The sequence below is a fragment of the Mobula birostris genome, chromosome 20 (genome assembly GCF_030028105.1).
Source record: "Mobula birostris isolate sMobBir1 chromosome 20, sMobBir1.hap1, whole genome shotgun sequence".
Classification (NCBI taxonomy): domain Eukaryota; kingdom Metazoa; phylum Chordata; class Chondrichthyes; order Myliobatiformes; family Myliobatidae; genus Mobula; species Mobula birostris.
In genome coordinates this window covers 4,026,919-4,052,967 of record NC_092389.1, presented here as the reverse complement: position 1 = coordinate 4,052,967, position 26,049 = coordinate 4,026,919, and the positions used below count along the sequence as shown (strand labels likewise).

The 26,049-nt window shown below is 40.9% G+C and overlaps 1 protein-coding gene across 1 annotated transcript in view; it reads left to right on the top strand.

The window, feature by feature from the left end:
* dscaml1 (Down syndrome cell adhesion molecule like 1) overlaps positions 1-26,049 on the top strand; it is a 781,005-nt gene that overhangs the window by 433,476 nt on the left and 321,480 nt on the right. Inside the window, exons 4-5 of the mRNA XM_072283885.1 lie at positions 14,523-14,669; positions 23,617-23,895. Of these exons, the coding sequence (XP_072139986.1) occupies positions 14,523-14,669; positions 23,617-23,895 (426 nt within the window). The remainder of the gene's footprint in view (positions 1-14,522; positions 14,670-23,616; positions 23,896-26,049) is intronic.

Here is a 26,049-nt window from a genome sequence, read left to right as displayed (position 1 = left end):
AACTTGGCAGTGCTGGCTGAAAAAGATGATGTAAATTTGTTAATCCTAATTAATCTATGAGGAGAGATATAAATTGAAGGAGATGCATGTAAGTAGAAGAGGAGGAAGAAAGGAGAAAAGAAAACATTGCCACAACTGCAAGATATCAACTGGAGAAGCAAAGCCCTACAGATGTTGGAAATCTGAAGTAAAACCAGAGTACACTGTAAATATCAATGGAGGGAGAGACAGCATTTCAGGCTGATAATCTTTCCTCAGAAAAGGCTGCTTATCTAATATTTAAAATGAAGTGTCAAGTCCTGAGTGCCTTTGTGGACAATGAAGCCTTGCTCCTCAAGCTTCTGGTCTTTGCTGGAAAAGTGTAAGAGGCCAAAATCAAAGAGATCAGAGAGTATGGAGAATGAAAGTGACAGATGACTTGGTGCTGATGATCTCCCTTTTGAACAGAGCAGTGGTGTTCTGCAGTACAAGCACCCTATCTACATTTGTAGGATAGTGAGACACCAAATGAAAGTTGCACTTGGAGAAACATTATTCCACGAGCAGCTGATGCACAGATCATGTCAAGCAGATGAGGGGGGATTCCTAACTGAAACCGGCCAGTTGAACTTCCAGAATGACACAAAACATTTCCAACGTGGTCCCTATCTTGTTCCACTCGGAGAAACGAGTGATTTTCAATTGTGTAAACTGAATGAAAATGTATTCAGAGATTGAACTTCCAGGCACACCCTTCCACTGAAGAACCCCTGATGAGCAAAAACGTAAATCCATAGTTGGCTGTTAATTCATGAACCATGTTTGCTGGTCCTGGGGTTAAGCTCTCAGATTCTTTTCGTTGATTGTTTGATTTCTCAGCACACCAAGCAGCCAGGAGACCCAGTTGGAGGATTTGTAGCTCTGTTTAGCAGGCTACGCGTAAAATTCAATGTTTACTCCCTCTAGATCTCATAATCCGTCATAAAGACCAAAAGGTCCATATGATAGAGAGGTGATCATTGTCAGAATCCATCCCATGAGTTAGATTTTTAACTTTTAAGGTGGGCACAGACATGCTACAGGAACAAACATATAAATTTCATTCCACATTTTCATAAATGTGCATGAATCTCAATAATTCTGATTTAGCATTAATCCACCTCAAAGGCATCAGAGTTAAGGCCAGCTCTTTGCATGCTTCCAGACCCAGAAAATCCCAGCAGTTTATATTACCTGAAATGAAATATAAATGCTATAAGTCTTGATATTGAATTCTGTGACTTGAGCCACCTGTTGTGCAATATTAATGAGAATTGGCCAAATTCATAGGTGCTCAGTAATTTCTGTCAGACATCTCTTGTTTTACATGCTTTAAAAATCTAGGCTTTCTTTTTTTGTTCTCATTTTTCTGGTTGCATCATTGGAGGGCCACTTGCACAGGATTAGAAAAAGCTGCAGAAAGTTGCAAACTCAGCCAGCCCCTTCATCTAGAAAATGTGATGCCTCAAAGAGGTGGCATCCATGAGTAAGGATCTCCAACATATTCGATATGCCTGCTTCTTATTGCCACCATCAAGGAGGAGGTACAGGAGCCTAAAGACACACACTCAACGTTTTAGGAACAGCTTCTTCCCCTCAACTTTCAGTTTTCTGAATGGACAATGATCCAACCCATAAACACCAGTTCACTATTTTCGCTCCCTTTTTGCACTACTTACAGGGCATGTAGATGTGTGGAACACCCTGCCAGGGTTGCTGATAAAGACAGATACATTAGGGACATTTAAGAAGCTCCTAGATAGGCGCGTGGATAAGAGAAAAATGGAGGGCCATGTGGTGGGGTGGGAGGAGGGTTAGCTTGATCTTGGAATAGGTTAAAAGGTCAGGACAATATTATGTGCCAAAGGGCCTGTACTGTACTGTTCTTTGTTCTTTAAAACAAGATGTCAGAGGAACTCAGCAGGTCAGGCAGCATCAATGGAGAATGACCCTTTTTCAAAAATAAACTACATTTGTAATAAAGGTTGTATTCTTATTAAGTCAGTCAAGAAGTATTTTTATTCATGGTCAGTGTGGACATGTTGAGTCAGGGGGCCTGTTTCGATGTTGTATGACTTTGACTAAGATATACAGTATATAGAACATTAGAAAGTTTTTAACAAGAACAGGTTATTTGGCCCAACAAAGCTTGCCAAATTCCTATTCACATAGTGTGTTGAAATAACTATATTGAGTTTGGATTTGATAGTCTCTAAGGTACCGCTCAGCTACACAACTAGGTAGTTTGTTGGTGTGTCCACAACAGTCATGTGGCCTTCTGAAATTATACACCCTCTCAGTGCTTGAGGGGCTTAACAGCCCCTCCATATCCAGGACTGGAAAGAGCCTAGACTGTATGGATATTTAGGGTCAAGATCCTTCATCACCACTGAAATATTACAGGGAAGGAGCCAGTGTAAAGAGGTGAAGAGAAGGAATGGGTTAAGAGTTGGCGGGGGATATATGGATCCAGATGAGGAGGGGTGATAGGCAGGTGGAGGAGGAAAATAGCGACAGAGGCTGGGAGGTGGCAGGTGAAAACAACCAGGGGCTGCAGATGGTGGAATCTGATAGGAAAGAAAGGCAGAGCATGGGATCAAGTGAGGGAGATGGGGAAGGTAGATGGGAACTGAGGGGGAAGGGAACCAGTGGGATGAGCGTGTGGATTCAAATCTAGGGTTCGCGTCAGTTCCTGAATCAAATTTTCATTTAGTATGCCTCAACCACTTTGTTAGAAAATATTCAAACACCATCTGAAAGGAGAATCTTTCAGCTTAGTAGCAATTTGAAACTGTTGACCCACATAGTTGAATGCCTAGCCAGTCTCTCTCTATTCACCTTTATAAGTACTTACTAAATTTTTAACTTCTGCTCTTACCCTTCTGTCAGGCATCATCAGACCTCTGGCAGCTCTGCAAAAGGCAATTTCTTCATGTGTGAGTCCAAGCAGAAACCACCATTCAGCCTGATTTATAGTCATGAGGGACATTGTTTGAAATGCAGCCCCTGGCTCTTTTCCCCTAGTTGCTACCCACAGTAGATACCATGGCTTTACTCAGCCCAGGCCCCAGCACCAGTCTTAGTTCATACAGGCCTTGTATCCTGAATCGTCACAACTTCCCAGTAAAACCGTTTAAGGAAGGCTATCAAATCTGACCTAATAGCTTAACTATAGTTTTCTTTGTAGATGCAAGCATCATAAAGAAAGATTCATTTTTTCCTATTTCCCATGCAGAACATGCAAAGCACTTTATAATCACCAAAGGTCTTTTTTTTAAGTCTGGTCACTGTTGTCACAGAGTCAGAGAATAATACATCGTGGAAGCAGGCCCTTCAGCCTGACTTGTCCGTGCTGAACAAAACGTCTACCTGAGCTAGTCCCATTTGCCCTCATCTGGCCTCTAAACTTTTCATGTCAGTTGTAATTGTACCTGCCTCAACCACTTCTTCTGGCAGATCATACCATGGACACACCACCTTCTGTGTGTAGAAGTTGCCCCACATGTCCCTTTTATATCTTTCCCCTCTTATCCCTCTAGTTTTCAATTATCTTTCTCTGGAGAAAAAGTTCATGTGCATTCACCCTATCTATGCCCCTCATGATTTTATTCACCTCTATAAGGTCACCCTTCCTACTCTCCAAGGAGTAAAATCTCAGCCTGCCCAAACTCTTGTTATAACTTCGGCCCTCAAGTTTTGACAACATTTTGAAAAATCTTTCTTGCATTCTTTCCAGCTTAATGATAGGGTAACTAAAACTGTACACAGTACCCTAAGTATGGCCTCATCAATACCTTGTGCAACTGCAACGTAATGTCCCAACTCAATGCTCTGAGCAATGAAGGCCAACATATCAAAGGCCTTCTTCACCACCCTATCTATCTGTTGCTCACACAAAATGCTGGAGGAACTCAGCTGGTCAGACAGCATCTATGGAGAGGAATAAAGAGTCAACGTTTCAGGCCAAGACCCTTCAACAGGACTCTCAGCCCAAAATGTTGACTTTTTATTCCTCTCCGTAGATGCGGCTTCCATGTCTTCCTTTCCTTCTTCCCTTTGTCTGACCACATAGACGAAGATGCAAGTGGAGAGCTGCTTTGATAAATAGTTGGTTGCCTGTCATGTCTGACGATGACATGCAACCTGTGCAAAAGAGTTTTTAAAGTGGCAAGGCATTTGTAATGTCTCAAACTTAGCAATCCGAGTCCAGTGGTATGAACAAGTGTCACAAACTGGGGTCTTCCTTGGTTGCAGTGGATGACTATGACATCCTCTGTGCCTTATCATACCCTTTGCTCTCCACAGAGGCAGGCATGATTGGCAGCTGTATGTTGGGTTGCTTCCTGCCATCGTATCCACTTTGTACAGCAAATTATCCTCATTGTGTTGTTGACTCTGTGAAGCATAAAAGGGAAAAGTGAAGGGAGGAGGGAGGGGATGTTCCAAACATCTAGAATGTGTAAACAACTGACAGGATCTTATAAGGATGAGTTGCCATCATCCACAGGGTGTGCTGACTACTTTACCCTGAGAGTTTGGGAACAGATTCTACAAAGGAAAATAAGGACATGGAGGTTTGGGAGGAGGTGGACATGAACTTAATGACATGGGTAGGACCTCTGGACCATCCAGTTAGCTGTGACTAACCTGCATCACTACTCCATCCCACTAGTGAGGTTTTGCTGAGCAATAATCATTCAATCTCAAGTTTTAATTTAAAGCTTTCAAGTAGCCCCCTTCCCCAATCCCCTGTGTACCATTAATATACAGGAATGGCAATCTGTGGGACTCCTCAAATCCCACCTCTAGTTTTAACATTTTACTGCTGTATTCTGAACTTGTCACACTTTTCCCTCACACTCATACCCAATTCCCAAAGAAACAATTCTCTGACTCTACCCTATTTCGCTTAAATGTAAATTATATCACCCTTTCCTTTCTCTGTTTAAGGCCTTGGAATACTAGAACTGACCTGGATTTAACCCTCTTAGCCTTGGTTTCAATCTAATGAATACAATTTAGCTTTACTCTCCAGACATTTAGACAAAGGAATTCAAGAAGTGCTGTGTGAATAAGTCAAGTAATTGTAGCCCTGTGAGTCTAACATCAGTGGTAGAGATGTTATTAGAAAATAATTCTGAGATACAAGATGAATCTACACTTGGTAAAACAGAGATTAATCAAAGATAATCAGCATGGGTTGCATATTGAGGGTGGTACAGTTGATGTAGTCTACAGGGATTTCAGGAAGGCCTTTGACATGGGAGACTGATCCAAAAAGGTGGAGAGTGATGATGGAGATGACTCGAGCTGTTTGTTATACACTCAATCACCATTTTATTGCTTCTGCACACCACTGCTCTAATGTGAGGTTATTTGAGTTACTGTCACCTTCCTGTCAGCTTGAACCAGTCTGGCCATTCTCCTCTGACCTCTCTCATTAACAAGGTGTTTTCACCCACAGAAATGATGCTCACTGGATGTTTTGTTTTTCACACCAATCTCTGTAAACTCTAGAGACTGTTGTGTGTGAAAATCCCAGGAGATCAGCAGTTTCTGAGATACTCGAACCACCCCGTCTGGCACCAACAATCATTCCACGGTCAAAGTAATTTGGATCACATTTCTTCCCTATTCTGATGTTTGGTCTAACAAGAACTGAACCTCCCGACCACGTCTGCATGGAGACATGGAGTTCACCGTGGATGTTGTGTGCCAGGTGACTGTGATATGCAAGCCAGTACACAAGCCAGGACAGTATGATATGAGAAGGCTTCGGGAGTAAATCCCGAGGAAAAAATCTGGAGCTGGAGTCCCTAAGGCAGTCCTACGTTGAATTCAACACCGACTGGTAACTCTTGTGACGCCGTTGGTACCAAACTGTATCGATCTCTCTGTTCCTTTGGATTCATCAAATGCATGGAGAGGGGGAGCCTGCTACATGGGGGACAGTTTGCTCTCCATATCATACTGTCCTGGCTTGTGTACTGGCTTACATATCACATGGACAGCTGGCTCAACATCCACGGTGAACTCCATTTAACTAATTATGTGATTTCTCAAACCAATTGCCTGCACCAATGATTATTTGGTGTGTCATATTAAAGGGGGTGAATACTTATGCAATCAATTATTTTGTGTTTTATATTTGTAATTTATTTAAATCACTTTGTAGAGATTTGTTTTCACTCTGACACAAAAGAGACTTTTTCTGTTGATCAATGCCAAAAAGAGCCAAATTAAATCCACTGTGATTAAATGTTGTAAAACAATAAACCATGAAAACTTCCGGGGGGGGGTGCATACTTTTTCTAAGCACTGCAGACATCCCACCCTGCAAAAACTCATTTCAGGGAGGTAGCACCCCCGCCCACCGCAACCCCATATACCCCCCCCCCCCACCCTGGTCAACCTCCAAGGGTGTATGTAATACCTTGTTTAGTGATTTTGTCTAATCTGTAAACCAAGTTGGGAATATGCAGAAAATGTGACACTAAAATATGTACTTATATTACCATGTTTATTCTATTACAACTTTAAGCAAGTCTACAGGGAGTTTGGCATCATCATGTAGGACATCAATAGAGTAGCTCCTTAGCAGCTAGCCAGCTAGTTTAAATAACATTAGCTATGTTAATTAATGAATGACACCTGTTAAACTCACCGCAACATGTCTTTTACATTTTAACCCACCATGGGCAATAGAAAAGTCACTGTTGCAAACAGTGCAGCGAGCAACTCTGTCATTATTTTTGAGGTCGACTGTAAAGCCCGCCCACAGAGAAAACTGATAGGTCTACTTGGCACAAAGAGACACCAATCAGGATGCTCGCGCTCGCTTTCCCTCTCCCTCTCAAAAAATCGATTTCCCGGATATTGTATATAATTTCTGCAGTCTGAGAAAGAGAAGATGAAGTCAGATGTACAGTACTGTGCAAAAGTCTTAGGCACCCTAGATTTTTGATATGGTTCCAGATGGTCTGGCCTCCACAGAGCTCTGATCTCAACATCATCAACGCTGTCTGGGACTACCTGGAGAGACAACAGCACGTGAGATAGGCAAAGTCTGCAAAACAACTGTGGCAAGATCTCCATGATGCTTGGAACAACCTACAAACTGATTCTTTTGTAAAACTGCACAACAGTGTACTAAGAGAATTGATGCAGTTTAAAAGGCAAAAGGTGTTCACAGCAAATATTGATTTGATTTCATTTTTTCCTGTTTACTGCTCTTTGTAGTAATATTTTTGATATTTAGATTTATTATTTTTGAAGGCATCTTCACGTAACAGAATTTTTCTACATGTGCCTAAGACTTTTGTACAGTATTGTATCAGTATTACAGTGGAGTAAAGGGAATTACAGAGGCATTAGTGGGAAGTTAGAGAATTGGGAAGCTTTTAAAAACCAACAGAGGGCAACTAAAAAAATGGGAGAAAAGATGAAATATGAAGGTAAATTAACCAATAATATCAAAGAGGATATCAAAGTTTTTTCAAATAAAGAGTAAAAGAGAGATAAGAGTAGATATTAGAGCACTGGAAAATGACACCGAAGAGGTAGTAACGGGGACAAAGAAATGTTGGACGAACTTGCTAAGTATTTTGTGGCAGCCTTCACAGTGGAATACGTGAGCAGTATGCCAGAAATTCAAGAGTGTCGGGGGCAGAAGTGAATGAGTTGCTAACACTAGGGAGAAGGTGCTTCGGAAGCTGAAAGGTCTGGAAGTAGGTAAGTCACTTGGACCAGATAATCTACAGTCCAGGATTCTGAAAGAGGTAGCTGAAGAGATTGTGGAGGCATTAGTCATGATCTTTCAAGAATCACTAGAGTCTGGAAAAGTTCTGGAGGATAGGAAAATTGCAAATGCCACTCCACTCTTTAAGATGGGAGGAAGGTGGAGGAAAGGAAATTATAGACCAGTTAGCCTGACTTTAGTGGTTGGGAAAGTCCATTTTTAAGGACGAGGCTTCAGTGTACTTGGAGGTATATGATAAAGTAGGCAAAAGTCAACATAGTTTCCTCCAGGGGAAATCGTGCTTGGCAAATTTGGAATTCTTTGAGGAAATAGCAGGCAGGATAGATAAAGGAGAGTCAGTGGATGTTCAAGCAACACACATAAAAGTTTCTGGTGAACGCAGCAGGCCAGGCAGCATCTCTAGGAAGAGGTGCAGTCGACGTTTCAGGCCGAGACCCTTCATCAGTGGATGTTGTTTACTTGATTTTCAGAAGGCCTTTGATAAGGTTCTGCACATGAGGCTGCTTGACAAGATAAGATCCCATGGTATTATAGGAATGGATACAAGATTGGCTGACTGGCAGGAGACAAAGAATGGGAATAAAGGGGTCCTATTCTGGTTGGCTGCCGGTTACTAGTGGTGTTCCGCAGGGGTCGGTGTTGGGACTGCTTCTCTTGAGGTTGTATGTCAATGATTTGGATGACAGAATTGATGGCTTTGTGCCCAAGTTTGTAAATGATACAAAGGTTGGTGGAGGGGCAAGTAATGTTGAGGAAGCATGGAGTCAACAAAAGTATTTAGGCAGTTTGAGTAAATAGGCAAAGAAGTGGCAGATGGAACAGAACGATTCCAGGAATGAAAGGTTTGATATATGAGGAGTGTTTGGCTCTGGGCCTGCACTGAATGGAGTTTAGAAGGATGAGTGGGAAATCTCCTTGAAACCTATTGAATATTGAAAGGCCTAGATATAGTGGATGTGGAGAGGATGTTGCCTATACTTGAGTGAGTCTAGGGCAAGAGGGCACAGCCTCAGAATGGCAGGACATCCATTTAGAACAGAGATGAGGAGGAATTTCTTTAGCCGGAGGGTGGTGAAACTGTGGAATTCATCGCCACAGATGGCCAAGTTATTGAATATATTTAAAGCAGAAGTTGCTATGTTCTTGGCTATTCAGGGCATCAAAAGATATGGGGAAAGGGCAGGAGGAAGGAGTTGAAGGGGACAATAAATCAGCCATGATAGAATGGCGGAGCAGACTCGATGGACTAAGTGGTCTAATTCTTACGTCTTATGGTCTTATGGTCTCACAAAGTCATAGAACCATACAACATGGTCCTTTCACACCAGTCAAGACCCAGCGATATTCGTCCCACCTTCCAACACTTGGGCCACTTAGACACTTTTTTGAAAAGCTACAGAGAGACTAGTTTGGGTTTGCATTGCACCACTGGGGATAGAGGAGGAGACAAGTTCAATAGTAACATTAAAAAGGGGGCTGGTCAAGGATTAGAATGAAGAAAAGTTTATAGGAAGAAGATTATGGGAATGGGGGGGGGTAACTGAATTGTTACAGAGAGCCAGTTTGAACTCGATGGGTTAAATGGTCTACAACAAATCATGCTAAAAAATAAGGCAGGGAATTTGTAGTTAGAGACTCTTTCAGTGCTCAGTTGTAACAGCATTCTCTGGAGTGCCCTCATGCAGAGTTCAGCAAGGGAAGCCAGCAGGTATTGTCCGTGATTGATTCCCTGCTTACCCAAAGGGGTCTCATTTTGCAGCTGATTTCAATATAATCCTCAAATGAGTGAAATCCCTAAAAATGTCAACTACCTGCATACCTTGTAAAAGAAAACTCCAAATGTTTTATTTTTGCATGAGATGTGAGTAATTTTAATAACATACTAAATCCTCATTCCTGCTTATTGACCTCTTTTCCTTTTGAACTTAATTTATATCTAGAGCTTGTCATTTTCCAAGATAATTATTTAAAAACTTGATAGATTAAAAAATAGTTTTACTTTTATATTTAAAGAACCTTCATTCCAATTCCTGACTTAGTCCCTCGTGTATGTTCCAATCCTTAGTCATAAAGTCAGACTTGTAGAATTATACAGCAATCATTCAGCTCACCAAGTCTGCATTGACAATCACATACTGATTTGTACTAATCCTATACTAATCCTATTTTATTGTTTGGAGCTCTATAAAATGTTTATAAAGTTAGTCAAAATCTTTGCTTTTTATGTTAGTCTTGATGTCTGATGGTTTATTGATGTCACAGTCATAGAGCACAGAAAAAGGCCCTTTGGCCTGTTGTATCAAGTACCCATTTACACTAATCCTAAACTAATCCCTTTTTTCCCCTACATTCCCGTCAACTCCCCCTAGATCCGACTGTCCACCAGAGGCAATTTACAGCAGCTAATTAGCCTGCCACTGCTACATCTTTGGGATATGGGATGAAATCTGAAGCACCCCGGGAAAAACCACGCAGTCACAGAGAGATCTTGTTGGCTTCACATAGCTAGCACCCAGGTCACTCTACCAGCTGTGCTTCTCTCTCACTCATGCTTGGTCTGCTCAGTCAGACTCTTGAATGGACTTCTTGTGTGATAACATGGACTCGACTTCACTATCTACCTCATTATGATCTTAAACTTTATCATTCACCTGCACTGCACTTTCTCTGTTGCTTTCATGCTTTATTCTGCGTTGTTATTGTTTTACTTTGTTCTACCTCAATGCTCTGTGTAATGACTTGATCTGTATATGTGACGAGTTTTTCAATTTATCTTTGAGCATGTGACAATAATAATCCAATACCAATACCGATATCACAAGGACAGGCAGGTAGGTAGAGGGGTTGGGGTGGCTCTGTTGGTAAAAAATGAAATCAAGTCATTAGAAAGAGGTGACATGGGATGGGAAGGTGTAGAATCCTTGTGGGTAGAGTTTAAAAACTGCAAAGGTAAAAAGACCCTGATGGGAGTTATATACAAGTTCTGAACAGTAGCAGGACCAGGGCTACAAATTACAATGGGAGATAGAAAAGGCATGTCAGAAGGGCAACATTGTGATAATTATGGGGATTTCAACATGTAGGTAGATTAGAAAAAATGGGTTGGTGCCAGATCCTCAGAGAGAGAATTTGAAGAATGCCTGCAAGAAGGCTTTCCAGAGCAGCTTGTGGTTGAGCCCACTAGGGGAATAGCAATTGTGGATTGGGTGATGTGTAATAACCCAGATTTGATAAGGGAGCTTAAGGTAAAGGAAGCCTTGGGAGATGGTGATCATAAATTTTGAGAAGGAGAAGCTAAAATTGATGTATCAGTATTACAGTGGAGTAAAGGGAATTACAGGGGCATGAGAGAGCAGCTGGCCAAAGTTGATTCGAAGGGGACAGCAGTAGGGATCATGGCAGAACAGCAGTACTGGTGTTTCTGGGAAAATTTGGAAGGTGCAGGAAAGATACATCCCAAAGATGTAGAAGTATTCTAAAGGGAAAATGAGGTAATGTTGGCTGACAACAGAAGTCAAAGATAACGTAAAAGAAAAAGAGAAGACATATAATATTGCAAACATTAGTGAAAAGGGAGAGGATTGAGAAGTTTTTAGAAACCAACAGAAAGCAACTAAAAACATAAAGAGAAAAGATGAAATATGAAAGTAAGCTTGCCAATAATATCAAAGAGGATACAAAAAGTTTTTCAGATAGATGAAGATTAAGAGCGAGACGAGATTGGAGATCTGACCACTGGAAAATGACACTGGAGAGGTAGTAATAGGGGACAAGGAAAAGGCAGACAAACTTAAGTATTTTGCATCAATCTTCATTGTGGAAGATACTAGCAGTATTCCGGAAGTTCACGAGTGTCAGGGGGCAGAAGTGAGTGCAGTTGTCATTACTAGTGTGAAGGTTCTTGGGAAGCTGAAAGGTCTGAAGGTAGATAAGTCACCTGGACCAGATGGACTACACCTCAGGATTGTGAAAGAGGTAGCTGAAGAGATTGTGGAGGCATTAGTAACGATCTTTCAAGAATCACTAGATTCTGGAATGTTCCAGTAGGACAGGGAAATTGCAAATTTCACTCCACTCTTTAAGAAGGGGGGAAGGTAGAAGAAAGGAAATTATAGGCCAGTTAGCCTGACTTCAGCAGTTCAAAAGATGTTGGAGTCTATTATTAGGGATGAGATTTCAGAGTACTTGGAGGCACTTGATAAAATAGGCCAAAGCCAAAATAGTTTTCTTAAGGGGAAATCTTGCCAGACAAATTTCTTGGAATTCTTTAAGAAAATAACAGACAGGATAGACAAAGGAGAGTCAGTGGATGGTGTTCATTTGGATTTTCAGAAGGCCTTTGATAAGGTGCTAAACATGAGGCTGCTTAACAAGATAAGTGCTGATGGTACTACTACAGGAAAGATACTAGCATGGATAGAAGGTAAAGAGTGGGAATAAAGGGGCCTTTTTTGTTTGGCTGCTGGTGACTAGTGGAGTGCTGAAGGGATTGGTATTGGGACCTATTCTATTTAGGTTATAATTCGGTGATTTGGATGAAGGAATTGATAGCTTTGTGGCCAAGTTTACAGACGATACAAACGTAGATGGAGGAGCAGGTAGTGTTGAGGAAGCAGGGTGTCTGAAGCAGGACTGAGACAGATTGGGGGAATGGGCAAAGAAGTGACAGATGGAATATAATGTAGAGAACTGCATGGTCATGCACTTTGGCAGAACATATAAAGGCATCGACTATTTTCTAAATGGGGAGAAAATTCAAAAATCAGAGGTGCAAAGGGATCCTCATGCAGGATTCCCTCAAGGTTAACTTGTAGGTTGAGTCGGTGGTGAGGAAGGCAAATGCAATGTTAGCATTCATTTCGAGAGGAATAGATTACAAAGTCAAGGATATAATGCTAAGGCTTTTTAGGCATTGGTCAGACCGCACTTGAGTATTGTGAGCACTTTTGGGCCCCTTATCTAAGAAAAGGTGTACTGGCATTTGAGAGGGTCCACAGGAGGTTCACAAGAATGATCCCAGGAATAAAAAAGATTGACATTTGTTGGCTCTGGGCCTGTACTCGCTGGAGTTTTGAAGAATGAGGAGGGGTCTCATTGAAATCTATAGATTAATGAGAAGTCTAGATTCAGTGGATGTGGAGAGGATGTTTTCCAATAGTTGGGTAGTCTAGGGCAAGAAGACACAGCCTCAGAATAGAGGGACATCCATTAGAAACAGACATGAGGAATTTTTTTAACCAGAGGGTTGGTGAATCTGTGGAGGCCAAGTCATTGAGTATATTTAAGGAGGAGATTGGTAGGTTCATGATTAATTGGGGTGTTAAAAGTTACCGGGAGAAGGCAGGAGCATGGGGTTGAAGGGAATAATAAATCAGCCATGATGGAATGTCAGAGCAAACTCAATGGGCTGAATGACCTAATTCTGCTCCTATGTCTTATGGTCTTAATACCAATACCAATAACATCTTTGTTTCTGGACGCAAGAAATAGCCTTGTCTTGACACCTGACAGCAACAGATGTCAGGAAGAGTCATAGAATTGCACATCACAGACATAGGCCCTTCACCCACCAAGTGCATGCACCATTTGCCCGCATTAGGTCCATATCCTTTTATGCCTTGCCCATTGTGGAGTCAGTCTAACTGTGTCTTAAACACTGTAATTGTATCTGATCCCACCACAGAAATCAACCACTCTCTATGCAAAAAGATCTTACTGTAACAACTCCCCCTTCTCACCTTGAATCTATACCCACTTGTTTTTGGTACTCCTAGCATGAAAGATGAAGTCTACCTTCACTGGGATTGCGTGAGAACACGAACTCTACCACTGATCACAATGCTCAGTCCATTCCTTTGCTACAATCCTGACTGAAAAAATATTGAACTGAAACATTAGCTCCACTTCTCTCTCCACAGGTGCTGTGTGCTGAGTTTTTCCGGCAAATTCTATTTGATTTCAGGCTTCCATCATTTGGTGTATTTTGACTGAGTTTGGCATTGTGCACTATGCTTCTTTGACCAGCTGTGCCATCCACACGGCTCCTGTTGTTGAACTTCTGGCATCTTATGCAGGGAACTATTGAGTTAGGCCTTTAAATGCTGATAATACAGCACAGGAGGAGAGCCTGAGAAAAGAAATTGGGAGATCCTGGTGATGAGCAAATTCAAGTAAATTGAGTGTCTCATAATTTATGTCGCTTGGTTGTGTTGGTGATCATGGAATCAATAGGAGCTGAGTAGATGCCATGGATGTTAAGCCAAGGCTCATCAATGCTGCAGATGGAATTTTTCCTGGTGTCTTGGTTCATGTGTATTCCTTAATCAATATCACTAACAAAATGGATTATCTGGCAGTTATTTTTGATCGTGGCTGCTTGCTAGATGCACACTTTCTGTATTAAATACATTGCAATAGTGGGTATACTCATTGGATGCAAGAGGCATGGGGATATCCTCAGGCAGGGAAAGATGTGATGACTTTGCAAGTCCTTTGCTTTTGCTGTAAGGATAAATGTGCTAAAAGATTGTAAATCACTGGAATCGAATACACAGAACTTAATCTTGGATTCACATTGTTTGCTTGGTGCTGGTAATCATTGCAATAAAAATAAGGGCTCCAGATGTTGAGGAAATGATGGTCCAATCCATTGTCAGAGAACATTTTCTACTTGAATCCTTTACTGTATCTGATTGACAGTGTTTGCCAACAAGAAACTGAATGCTTTGTTTCTCTTTGTCACCAGGGAGTAGATTCCACATCACTTCATATGGAGCCTTGTACATATCTGATGTACAAAAGGAGGACGCGCTGTCCACGTACAGGTGTATCACCAGACATAAATACAGCGGAGAAACGCGGCAGAGCAATGGAGCCCGCCTCTCTGTTTCCGGTAAGGGACAGTTTGCCACACACTGCCACCCCTCCCAATTTAATTCAGAGTCTCCAGGATTTAAAACTTTGGAAAGTTTTGTAATCCATACAGGACATAAATGTGAAGAGCAATTCACACAAAATACTGGGGAAATATCCTGCTGAAGGGCTTTGACCTGAAACAGTGACTGTTCATTCATTTCCAGAAATGCTGTCTGACCTGCTGAGTTCCTTCAGAATTTTGTGTATGTTACGCTGGATTTCTAGCATCTGCATAATCTCTTGTGTTTACAAAGGTGAAGAAACTTGTTTAGTTAGAGGATTGCAAGCCTTTGGAATTCTCTAACTAATAGGTGTGTGGAAGCTTAGTCACTAGCTAGAGATCAATATACTTTGAGATGTTAAAGGAATCAAGATATTTAAGATTAAGTGGCACAGTGGTGAAAGGTGGGATCTTATTAAATACAGAATGGGCACTAGGGGCCAAATGACCTACTCTTGCTTGTTTCTTATGTTCTTAAATCAACACTGGGGGAAAAACATAGGATTTCAGCTTCTCTTCTATGTGTCAATGTATGCATGTAGAACTTTGGTTCTGATATTTGATTCTGATCAATTTACCGTGTATAACGAGTTTCCATCCTGAGGCATTGTGCTGGTGGTTGTCAGCAAAAGTAGGAAGAAATGTTGACTTTGACTGTGTGAGGCCAGTGGAGTGAGGAGAAGGAGCATATATTCCAGGAATATATCCAATCCAAACCATGTCCCCACTAATATATTGAAATATTTGAAAATAATTGTAAAAGTGGCTTTTAAATATTTGTTTATAAAAACAGAAAACTTCTAGCCTTTCTATCTGAAGACTGGAATACAAGGGATTAGAAACTACAGATGTAAAAGACTTTACTTAAACCAAGCCTGAAGAATGTACGTATTTCTAGGTACCGTATTCTAGGAAGGATACAGTATATTGGTCTTATAGTGTGGGACTATCAAGTGGTACTTAGAATCCAACAATAAAGTTATGAGGAGAAAACTATTTTGGGTGACTTTAAAATCTAAGACATGGGATCAGATTGGAAAGTAAAAGTCAGATTTCTATTGAACAAGGTTAGGATAAGTATCAATGTGAACAGAATAGTTTTATAAGCACAGGATCATTAATTCCAGGTTAATTCTAAATTTGAAGTTGATGGATTTTTGTAAATATAGCGACTATTTTGCAATTGAGTGGCTGGGCCGTTCCAGGGGGAATTTAATGGTCACATCACTTCAGCTCTAGATTCACAACCAGATAAAAGCAGCAAAATTCCTCCTTCGAAGGGGTGAATCATATGGACTTTTACAGCCATTTCATAGTAAGCATTTTTAAGAATTTTTACTTTCTTTCAATTCTTTGATTATTTTTAACAGAACTTAAATTTCATAGCTTCCATGCTGAGAATCAAACTCATATCTCTGGATTGGTATATAGGTCTCTGATTATTAACTTATTAACCACTGTACCATTACCAAATCCAAACATATGAGTGCATGAGGAATAGCTAGGACACAGATCAACAAGAATAGACTGAATAGGCTGAACAGCCTGCTATGTGTCCTGACCAGCACAGAACATCAGCTGAGCAAGACTTAAATGCCAGCCAGTTTAACTGTTTCACACTGCAGGATTGGGTAGTTAGTGCTGCTGTGTACAGAGCTCCGGTAACTCAAGTTCAACCTTGATCCAAATTGCTGCCTGTGTAGAGTTTGCATATTCTCCCTGGGTGTTTATGTTTCTCCCCACATCCCAAAGATGTGGAGTTATAGAGCACTACCTCACAGAAATAGGCCCTTCAACACATCTAGTCCCTGCCTAGTCCCATTGACCCACACCAGGACCATAGCTGTCCATACCCCACCTGCCCACGCACCTATCCAAATTTCTCTTAAACATTGAAAGCGAACCCGCATCCATCTATTTGGCCACTGCAATTGCCCCTGTGTGGTTGGGTGGCAGGTGAATTAGGGGCTGTGATGAGTTATATGAAGAGGAATGAGAGGTGACTTGTGTGTAAAAATGCATTACAAGAATATAGTTGGGTGAATGAGAATGATAGATGTGCTGTGGAGAACCAGCATAGAATTAATAGGCCAACAACCACTCCATTGGTGTCAGAAGGAAATACCTACAACTTTGAAAGTCCTTTCAGTGGTATCGGAGAGTGAAGGAGCCAGAGCAAATCAACCTTCATACATCCTGGGTACATTGATGAGTGAGATCGTAGCTCGATTCAGACCAAGGACCACAAAGTCAAATCATTTCCAAATCGAAAGTTCATAAATAATTCAATAATTACTTATTGATTGGATTAATGACAGGGCAGAACTTTCTAACTGTCTAATTTGCTGAATTATATTCAGAGTTATGAAACTAAACTTTTATCTTTATGCGACATTTTGCTCAGAGTTTCACAAAGTTACAAGTTATTTGCAGCAGGCAACTTGTTCAATTGGTCCATGCTCCATATACCTACCTCTCACCTTTTTCATCCAACACCATCAACCTCATTACCTCTATTGCTCCCTCCATCAGCTTCCCCTCAAAGTCACTTGCTTTAAATGTGATAGTGGATTTCCTTGGGTGTTCTGAAATGAACATATTCAAGATTAATTTTATAGAGTTGTTGTCGGCAGTGGTAGGGTGGGAGGAAGTGATAATTATACCCAAGACTGTTAAAAATATTCCTATGCTTAAAGACGTATTTAAAATGATAAATTTAAAATTGTAGCTCTTCTCAGCGCTACCATTGGAGAGGAAGTACAGGACCTTGAAGACACATACTCAACATTTTAGACACAACTGCTTCCACTGCATCATCAGTTTCCTGAATGGGCAATAAACCCATTTACACTACCTCACTTTTTTATCTATCTATATGTAGATAGATAAATATGGATATAGATAGATATATTCTTATTGTAATGTATAGTTTTTATTATTTTTATGTATTTGCGCAGTACTGCTGCCTCAAAACAACAAATTTCAAGAAAACAGGTTGAGTGAACTCGGCCTTTTCTCCTTGGAGCGATGGAGGATGAGAGGTGACCTGATAGAGGTGTATAAGTTGATGAGAGGCGTTGATTGTGTGGATAGTCAGAGGCTTTTTCCCAGGGCTGAAATGGCACAGGATTAAGGTGCTTGGGAGTAGGTACAGAGGAGATGTCAGGGGTAAGTTTTTACTCAGAGAGTGGTAAGTGCGTGGAATGGGCTGCCGGCAAGAGTGGTGGAGGCAGATACCATAGGGTCTTTTAAGGGACTTTTGGATAGGTACATGGAGCTTAGAAAATTAGAGGGCTATGGGTAAGCCTAGTAATTTCTAAGGTAGGGACATGTTCGGCACAACTTTGTGGGCCGAAGGGCCTGTATTGTGCTGTAGGTTTTCTATGTTTCTATATGCCAGTGATATTAAACCTGATTCTGGTTCTGATTCAATGTGACAGAAATGTTCTTTAATTGGAATGGATCCAAGTAGTGATATATTATTTCTAGAGTGTTCATGCAATAAAAAGGGAAACTTGAATGTGGCTTCATCGGGGTGAAGGAACTTACTGTTTCTCCAAACGAGACGTTTTCTAATGATACAATAGGAGGTGGGGGCGGGGTGGGTGAATTTGAGCAGGAGACTGAATCCTACAGCAATGATAATTGATTCAACAGTATTATATTTTCTTGAATATACCACACAGATTTAGTCTATGATCCCTCTGCTTCTCCTGATAGACGAAGCTTTAGCAGTTATCCCTGGATCACATGTGTGGTGTGTTAAGGTAAGGGCTAAAAAGATGACTATATCTTGTGCAGCCAAGTTAGAACTCCCTTAATCCTTAGCACAGGATCCCTCTTCATCCAAGTTTCCAAATTCATTTAGATAGTCTCTTTGTCTGTCTTTTTTTCTTTTTCACTTCTCATGGATCTCACTGTCTGCATAGGGAGATCAAGTGTTAAACTATACTCATACAATACAAGGACTATATCTCAATGTAACCAGTTATATAATAATTTTCTAGTTTCAAATACAATATTTCAGATAAAAATTACTATAAGTTGCAATAAGGAATATATATATGTATTATATGTTTAAGTATTGCAAAAAAAGGGCAAAAAGTGAGGTAGTTTTCATTGTTCGTTCAGAAACCTGATGCCAGAGAAGAAGAAGCTGTTCCTGAAACGTTGAGTGTGTGTCTTCAGGCTCCTGGACCTCATTATTAACTCTCATGTACTGGGAAATCAAATGGTGTAAAATGTCTTCTAACTTGCACATTAGTTCACCTGAAAAGAATTACACACTTGCCGGCCAGTCTTATTCTGTCCAATAGTTGGAGTGGATGGAAAAGAACAGAGTTCTTTCTCTTCATGCTGGTGTAACATACTGATTTTCCAAAGTGTGTCCTACAAGATGATGCTATTTACATAGATCTAGTAACACAAGGACATTTCTTCCTGAGGTGAAAGTCAAGCACTGAAGCAAGCGCTAATCTTAAGGAGAATAACACTGGCAAGATTATTGCTGTAATAAAAATCCAGTCCACAAAATTAATATTCAAAGCACAATCTGAATTAAAAATGTATATTTTACTTATGCTCAGTCACAGCTCTCCACAAGTGGATAGGTATCTAAAAAATATAGACTTAAGGTTGTTGTCCAAAATGCAGGAGGCAAACTATGTGGCAAGTATTTTCATGCAGTATAAACTGAGGTCAGGATAGATCACTGAAGAGGATGATGGAAGCAGTTTCAGTCATAACACTCAAAAAGAAATTATACATATACATAGACAAATAGCATTCAAGGGTTCAGGACATGAATGGAATAATGGGGCTAATTGGAACATGGGTGCAGAATTTAGGATATTTAATCTCTCTACCCTGTTCTTCCATTCAATGAGATCAAAACTATTTTTTCCCCACATCCTTAATACCTATGCTTACTAATATATACATTTTAAATATAAAATTAACAACTAACCAAAACTGAAATTCAAAGTGTAGAAGACTGTCCAAATCTCTATTGATCAATGCATACTCCTTACTGAAAACCTTTATGTTTTTGGGCTGAACACCTTAAACAGTCCTAAGCATATTGTCCTGATACAGCGTCTCGACCTGAAGTGTTGATGTACAGCTTTTGCCGCCACAGATGCTGATTGACCTGCTGAGTTCTTTGAACATTCGGTTTCTCTTTTGTTCCAGATTTCAGCATCTGCAGTCTGCATTGTCTTCATCTTTACTAACGCAAACGTGCTTGTCCAACCTTATTTTATCTGAGTCTACCCATAGACCTAAACACAACTCACACTAGTTTGGAATTCTCCTTTATTAATTAGTTAAAGCCATGAAGTTTTCACTGCCTGTTTACCTCTCATTATGCCTTCTTGTAACACCAAAGATTTATTAGCCTTAAACTACAATTGAGACTCATTTAATCTCTAGCCCTTTCTACCTTATAGCCATATCTCTGTAATGAACATTATGTGCATTCTCCCTCCCCCACCAACTGGCTTCACCTATCGCCTTCTAGCTTGCCCTCCTTTCCCTCCCCCCACCTTGTTACTCTGGCACCTTCCCCTTTCCTTTCCAGTCTTGATGAAGGGTCTCAGCCCAAAACATCAACTGTTTATTCATGTCCATAGATGCTGCATGACCAGTTGAGTTCCTCCAGCATTTTGTGTGTGTTGCTCTGGATTTCCAGCATCTGCAAAATATCTTGTGACCATGTTATTCTCTCCAAGTTGAGTTTGTGTTTGCAATTCATTCAATTCTACTGTGTAGCATCATGGTTAAGCTACCAAACTAGGGTTTATAGACTTGCATTATCAATTTCAGATGCAGATTTAAATCTCACGATTGCAGATGAGGAATTTAATTATTTGAATCAAAGTAAATCAGATAATTTCTGATGTGATTGACTCTTCACTGCCTTTTGAAATAGCTCAACAAATCACTCAGTTCAGGAGAAATTGGTCATGGTCAAAAATCGTGGTCTTGCCTGTGGTGGCAGCATCATGTGAATGATTGAGAAAGATGTACTTTATATGAAGCATGTTCACTTGGATTGGTGCAAAGGACCAACACTCGTGGTTTGTCTGAATGGCTTCTTCTGGAATGCTTTGATTCTTTATGCCAGCCATTGTTTAACTTAATTGCAAAATTTTATAATCTGCTGTAAACATAGAACATAGTGGAAATTATCAGCAGGTCTATGCAAAGAGAAACGGAGTGAATGTTTCAGGTCAATGACCTCTCAACAGAACTGGAAACATGAGAAAACAAGTATGTTTTAAGTTGCAGAGATTGAGGAGGGGTGAAGAGACTAAAGGGAATGTCTGAGATAGGATGGAGATCTGGAAAATCCAGGTGACACACAGGTACTGCTACCCCCAAAAAAGAGGGCCATGGATGTTTGATAATCGTAGCTGATTTATTTGACAGAAATGTTAAAGAAAGGAGAATGAGAACAAAAGTAAATGCTGGAAACAGTCAGGAAATCTGTGAAGAGGGAAAAATAGGTCTGACACAAACAGGACAGGTGGGTTATCTCAACTACACACAAAAAAGTCTTGGAGGAACTCAGTAAGTCAGGCAGCATCTATGGAGGGAAATGAATAGTCGATGTTTTGGGCTTCATCAGTTCTAGGCCCAAAATATGACTGTTCATTTCCCTCCATTGATGCTGTCTGACCTACTGAGTTTCTCCAGCAATTTTTTTGTGTATGTTGTTCAAGATTTCCAGCATCTTCAGAATCTCTTGAGCCTTAGTTATTTGAGTTTGTTGAATTCAACACAGAGCCCCAGCCGTCTCCCAATTTACGTCGGGTCTCACCGATATACAAGAGGCCACACTGGGAACACCAGACACAGTATATGATCCCACCAGGCTCACAGGTGAAGTGTTGCCTCACCTGGAAGAGATCTGACGATGACTGGGTGACTGCTTTGCAGAACGACTACGCTCCGTCGGCTAGGGGAAGCGGGATCTCCCAGAGGCCCCCCATTTTAATACCACTTCCAATTCCCATTCCAATATGTCAATCCATGGCCCCTCTACTGTCACAGTGAGTACTCAGCTTGTAGGAACAACATCTTATATTCCATCTGGGTAACCTCCAACCTGATGGCATGAACATTGATTTCTTGAATTTCCGGTAATGCCCCCCTCCTTCACCATTCCCCATCCCCTTTTCCCTCTCTCACCTTATCTCTTTGCTTGCCCAGCTCTTCCCTCTGGTGCTCCCAACCCCCTTTTCTTTCTTTCATGGCCTTCTGCCCTCTCCTATTAGATTTCCCCTTCTCCAGCCCTGTATCTCCTTCACAATCAATTTCCCAGCTCTTTACTTCATCCCTCCCCCTCCCGGTTTCACCTATCACCTTCTGTTTCTCTCCACCTTTTAAACCTACTCCTTATCTTCTTTTCTCCAGTCCTGCTGAAGGCTCATAGCTCGAAATGTCGACTGTACACTTTTTCATAGGTGCTGCTTGGCTTGCTAAATTCCTCCAGTATTTTGTGTGTGTTGCTTGGATTTCCAGCATCTGCAGATTTTCTCTTGTTGGAGCTCAGAATGGAAGTTAAATAAAATTAAAGGAACAGATGATCAGTAAGTTCAGGGTCTCCACTACAGGCTAAATGGAGATGATCTCCAAAAGTAATCACTGAATTTGTGTTTGGTTTGTCCAGCACAGAGATCACATCATGAGCTCCGAATGGAATTGAAAGAAGTGCAGATAAAACTTTCACTTAATGTGCATATTGATATAATCTTTTCTCTGCTTTCTTTAAACTTTGAACTTCTTTTTCAAATAATTTGCTTTTAACTGAATCAAAACCAGCTTTGAAACAAACGAGAATGGCAGAACTATAGAGACTGGCAATCTGAATGTCAGAGATATGATCCAGTCCACCTCAAATTAGGAAGAGCAACATGCTCATTCAAAGTTTCTAGAATCTAACATTGTACTAATAAATGGAATTACCCTTTCATCACTAAAAAGTCAGTAAAATCACAGAGATTAAATTATTTATTGGAACAGATAAAGGAAATCCTCATGAGTCCATCCATGAGCAATTAGGACTCTTACAGACATGTGAATCACAAGCAAGAACAGACCAGTTGTCCACTAGAACCTGCACCATCATTTAATAAGATCAAAGCTGATCTGATTGTGAGTTAAATTCCATCTGTCCATCGTTAACCTTTCCCACCCTTGTTAGCAAATGTTCAAAGACTCTGCTTCCACTACATTTTGATGAAGCGGGTTCCAAAGATTTATGACCCTCAGAGAGAGAAGACATCATGTTCTAACTGTTGGTGATGCAGCATGATGTTAATGGTTCTTTAACTCTGAATTGCTGCCACTACACCTGTTTAGTTGCACGTATCACCCTATGGGATACTTCATCAAGGAAACAAACTTGGGGTTTGAATTGAATTAATAGCCATCAGCACAGGAAGCAGAAGGATGAACAAAATAGAAATGAGAAAAGAGATCCTGATGTTTTCTATGACTGATTTGTCAACCATTTAGGCTAATAATGGTCATATGAGATAGCTTAGATGGGCATTTTTGTTGGTATGAACAAGTTGGGCTGAAAGGCCTGTTTGCGTGCTCTGTTACTCTCTGAATCTCGAATTTGCCTCTCATTTTCATTTTGTCAATCTTGTTGCTGTTTCCTTCCTTTATTTCTGTATTTATCCCTTTCTAGATTTTTCTATCCCTTGTCTCTTCCCTTTTCTCCCTTTATTTCCTTTTCTTCCCTGACTTTTTCTCCCTTCCCCTCCTTCCTTTCCTCATTTACTGGCCATTCCCCTTCCATACTTTCACTCTATCCTTTTCCTCTTTCCCTCATTGCAAGGAGCAATGGGAGTGAAATGGTGCAAGGCTCATTTCCAGAGACAGGGCTCAACATTCCACATGTTTTCTTCCACAGATCCTATGGAATCAGCGCCTACAGTCTTGGACAGTTTTCAGTCCAGAGAAGTTAAAACCAGGAAAACTATGGAGCTTCCTTGCATTGCTTCAGGTTACCCGAACCCAACAATCCGCTGGCTGAAAGACAACAGGCCCTTGCCAGTAGATAGCAGATGGACCAAACGCATCACAGGCCTGACGATCAACACCTTGCGTGTGGAGGACAGTGGGACTTATATCTGTGAGGTGACAAATACATTTGGCTCTGCAGAGGTCACTGGGATCATTAAAGTGATAGGTAAGTCAATGCTGAGTTCCTATTGGTGTGCACTGAGGTCACAGGTGAATGATTTTTGCTAGAATAAATGCTAGTTTAGTTTTTAAGCCAAGGTTTTAAGAGAAGCTTCAAACCGGAAATTCTTAAATTCCAGTAAAGGATTCACTTCACCTTGTCGTGACTGCATTGGATAAGAAAGCTTTGCTTGCCTCAAAAGGAAAACAGTGTTGCATTGGATGTTGGGATTATGACCATACACATCCCCCAACAAAACCTCATAACTAACCCACACAATGCCGACCAATTGATCTGCAATGACTCTCCTCGTAAGCATGTGGTCAAATCCTTTGTTTACATTCTCTTTCATTATCTCTACTACTACCCTACAACAACAACTTGAGGTCAATTTCTGATATGCCGTTGAGTATAACATTTAGAGTCTTAGAGTCATAGAGTCTTATAGCATAGAAACAGGCCTTTTGGCCCGACTCATCCACGCTGACTGTATTGCCCAGTGAGTTAGCCCCATCTGCCTGCTTTTAGCCCATAGCCCTCTAAACCTCTCCTAGCCATGTAATTACCTAGGTGGCTTTTTTAATGTTGAAAATATGACCATAAGACATAGGAGCAGAATTAGGCTATTTGGCCCATTGAATCTGCTCTGCCACTTCATCATGGCTGATATATTTTCCTTCTCAATCCTATTCTCCTGCATTCTCCCTAATGTGCTCACCTCAATCACTATTTCTGGCAGCAAATTCCAAATGCCACCCTTTGTATGAAGAAGCTACCCCTGATGTCCTTTTTAAATCTCTCACCTCCGCTCCTAAACCTATGCCCTCTTGTTTTTATCAAACCCCTTTCTGAATAAAAGACTGTGTTTTATATGACATCACTTTCACAACCTGCTATTCTACTATTTGCCATTGCTGTTGACTACTCTAGACTAAGGGACCCGACAGGTCTTTGTTCAAAGTATCTGTTTCTTCTCTGACAATCTCTCCTCCCTCAGCCATTGAAAATACTAGTTTCCTCTTTGCCCCTTTCAATTATATTATACAGTCAAAGGGACGGTGGAGGAATTAATTCATTTGAAGTGCTTCTTTCTTGGCTGTAGGAGGCTGACGCACTTCCACTCTTAGCATCATGCTGAGAAGGGCGGATGTTTGGGTGGCCTGAATCCAACAGTTTCTTTCATCTAATGTTTACTTGCCATCCCTCCACTGTCACCTCTTTGCTCCCTGTCTCTCTTTTTAATGGTGTGGTATACTTTGAAAAGCAACTTTTGTGCAAATCATCTGTTTTGGTCTTTGAAGGCAGCAAAGTTGGGACAAGTCAAATATTCCTTCAGTTGTTACCAAGAGCATAGAATAGGCATCTGTAGGGAGAGATGAAAAGGAAGTGTTCGTCCTCTAGGGAAGAATCTTAGAGTACTGCTGTAAAGAAACAGGCCCTTCAGCCCAACTGGAATATACTGACCAAGGTGCACACCCAAGATTGTCCTTTCTGCCCATGTTTTGCGTATTTGGTCATGGCTCTTAAGATGTGGGTGTTTACAGCAGGGGTGAGAGGAATGGGCATTCCTAGGAATAAATGGCAGGAGCTCATTATCATTTTTCACTTGGCATCAGTGAAGGAAGTAGGGAAAAGACCAGTCAGAAGACATTCCACACCATTTGATTTCCCATTACATGAGAGTTAAAAGTGAGCTACAGGAGTCTGAAGACCCACACTCAATATTTTAGGAACAGCTTCTTCCCCACTGCCATCAGATTTCTGATTGGGCAATAAACCCACAAACACTTTCTTACTATTCTTATTTTGCACTATTTCTTTATTTTTTATTGTAACTTAGAGTAATTTGTTCTGCCTGCACTGTACTGCTGCGACAAAACAACAAATTTCACGGCTAATGTCAGCAACGACAAACCTGTTTTTGATTCTGCCAATTGTGGCAGCATTTCAGCTGCTCCTGTGCTGACTGTGCTGCGTGATCCAGCATCACCTGTCACCAAACGGTTCCCGGAATATTAACCAGTAACAACTCTCAGGGAGGAGCTACAATGACACAATGCAATCTATGGAACTTGATTAAAACTTTATAAGCAATGCTGGGCAAATTTAACATATTACAGTATAGGACAAAGAAGTGAGCACTAAATATCATTATTGATA